This window comes from Nannospalax galili, unplaced genomic scaffold (genome assembly GCF_000622305.1).
Source record: "Nannospalax galili isolate Female #2095 unplaced genomic scaffold, S.galili_v1.0 scaffold206, whole genome shotgun sequence".
Classification (NCBI taxonomy): Eukaryota; Metazoa; Chordata; class Mammalia; order Rodentia; family Spalacidae; genus Nannospalax; species Nannospalax galili.
In genome coordinates, this window is record NW_008358101.1 from 9,175,517 (window position 1) to 9,176,944 (window position 1,428).

The 1,428-nt window shown below is 39.6% G+C and overlaps 1 protein-coding gene across 3 annotated transcripts in view; it reads left to right on the plus strand.

Annotated features, from left to right (window-relative positions):
* The window catches only part of Kcnq5 (potassium voltage-gated channel subfamily Q member 5), a 613,681-nt gene that overhangs the window by 539,868 nt on the left and 72,385 nt on the right, over window positions 1-1,428 (plus strand). The window contains exon 10 of one of the 3 annotated variants that reach the window (XM_029557802.1): window positions 246-302. The exons of the other annotated variants lie outside the window; for them this stretch is intronic. Within the exon in view, the coding sequence (XP_029413662.1) occupies window positions 246-302 (57 nt within the window). The remainder of the gene's footprint in view (window positions 1-245; window positions 303-1,428) is intronic. 3 annotated transcript variants of the gene reach the window in all.

Here is a 1,428-nt window from a genome sequence, read left to right on the forward strand (position 1 = left end):
ACTTTCATATGAAACAAACTAGTGGTAACACATATACTACTACCATTTGCAATGCTTCTTCCAAAGCTAACCAAGATCACTATTTCAAGCAGCACAATTAAGCCACATAGTACTTTCTGATTAAGTACTTTATCTTCAAACAATAAAGTCAAATGGCTTTGTTTTTAGAAAAAGAAAGAAGCCCCCAGCACTTTCCTGGTGGAGAAATGCTTAGTAATGTGCTGCTCTATTTCCCTCACTCCTAGTAAGTTCTGTAGTAATAAGCAGAAGCTCTTCAGAATGCACACCATTCGGAAGCAGAGGTACCCAGCATCCCAACTGCTGACATGAGATTTGAGAATGCCAACTAACCTCAGGTGCATGACCAGGTTACACCGCCACCCGACCTGAGCCCTGTTTACAGACTCACTCTTCCTAGGGACTTCTTGAATGACGTTTTCAGCGCGCTTCTAGTTTTCCTTGTTGCCTGTTGCCTGCTTTGATACTCTCCACCACTTGGTCAAATTAGCAGGCATATGACTGGCAGTCAGCCCGTTGGCGCCTCCGTGTGGCTGAACAACTGCTAAGCTGTTGCACGCACTGGATTGTCATGGCTGGGTTGCCATATTGTGCCTGAGGCGAGAATTTGTAGAGTGCTTATCCTATGAAGGGCTAAAACCCTAATTAGGTATAACAATAGCTGCGGCATTATAAATCCTAGTGGATTACTGTGGGGCATATCCCCACAAGGTTCCCTGGCAAGGATCATCGAACAGTTGACTGCATGCTGGACCATTGGAGTCATTTGCACATCTGGTTCTAGAGAAGGATGAATTTCCTTGCAGAGCCATTGTGCAGGCTCCCCTGAGCATGGTCCTCGGCTGAGAATGGGGGATTACACACTAAGATGCTCCAGTCAATGGCTGTAGCGACATTTTGGTTACTTTCTCCAAAGAGAGACTTACTTGCTGGTCTCCTAGAAATCATCCTTGGCATGCTTCCTAAAAATACTGTTACGTAAATCTTCCTCAAAATCATGTTTATAAATGTCGACCAAAAGCAAGAAAATAATGGTGCCTGTGAAGAGTCTACATTTTTAATCAATGTGTGTGTTCAATAACATTCACCTAATCGGTTTACTAGTCATCTAATCAAGATGCTCTGTTGATTTCCAAAGGCAGAAATCAAGTAGAACTACTACTAAAAAAAAAAAAAAAAAAAAAAAAAAAAAAAAAAAAAAAAAAAAAACAAAAAAAAAAAAAAAAAAATAAAAAAAAAAAAAAAGCAAAAAAAAGCTTTTCATCAAAGGACACAAGAGCAGAACTTTGCCTCCGGGAGAAATGCTAGTTAAAACCCTATCTGGATTAGGATAGTATTCTGAACTTTCATACTTCCATATCAAAAGAAAAAAAATGAAAACATTTTCTCTAATTTAGTGTGTAATTTGTT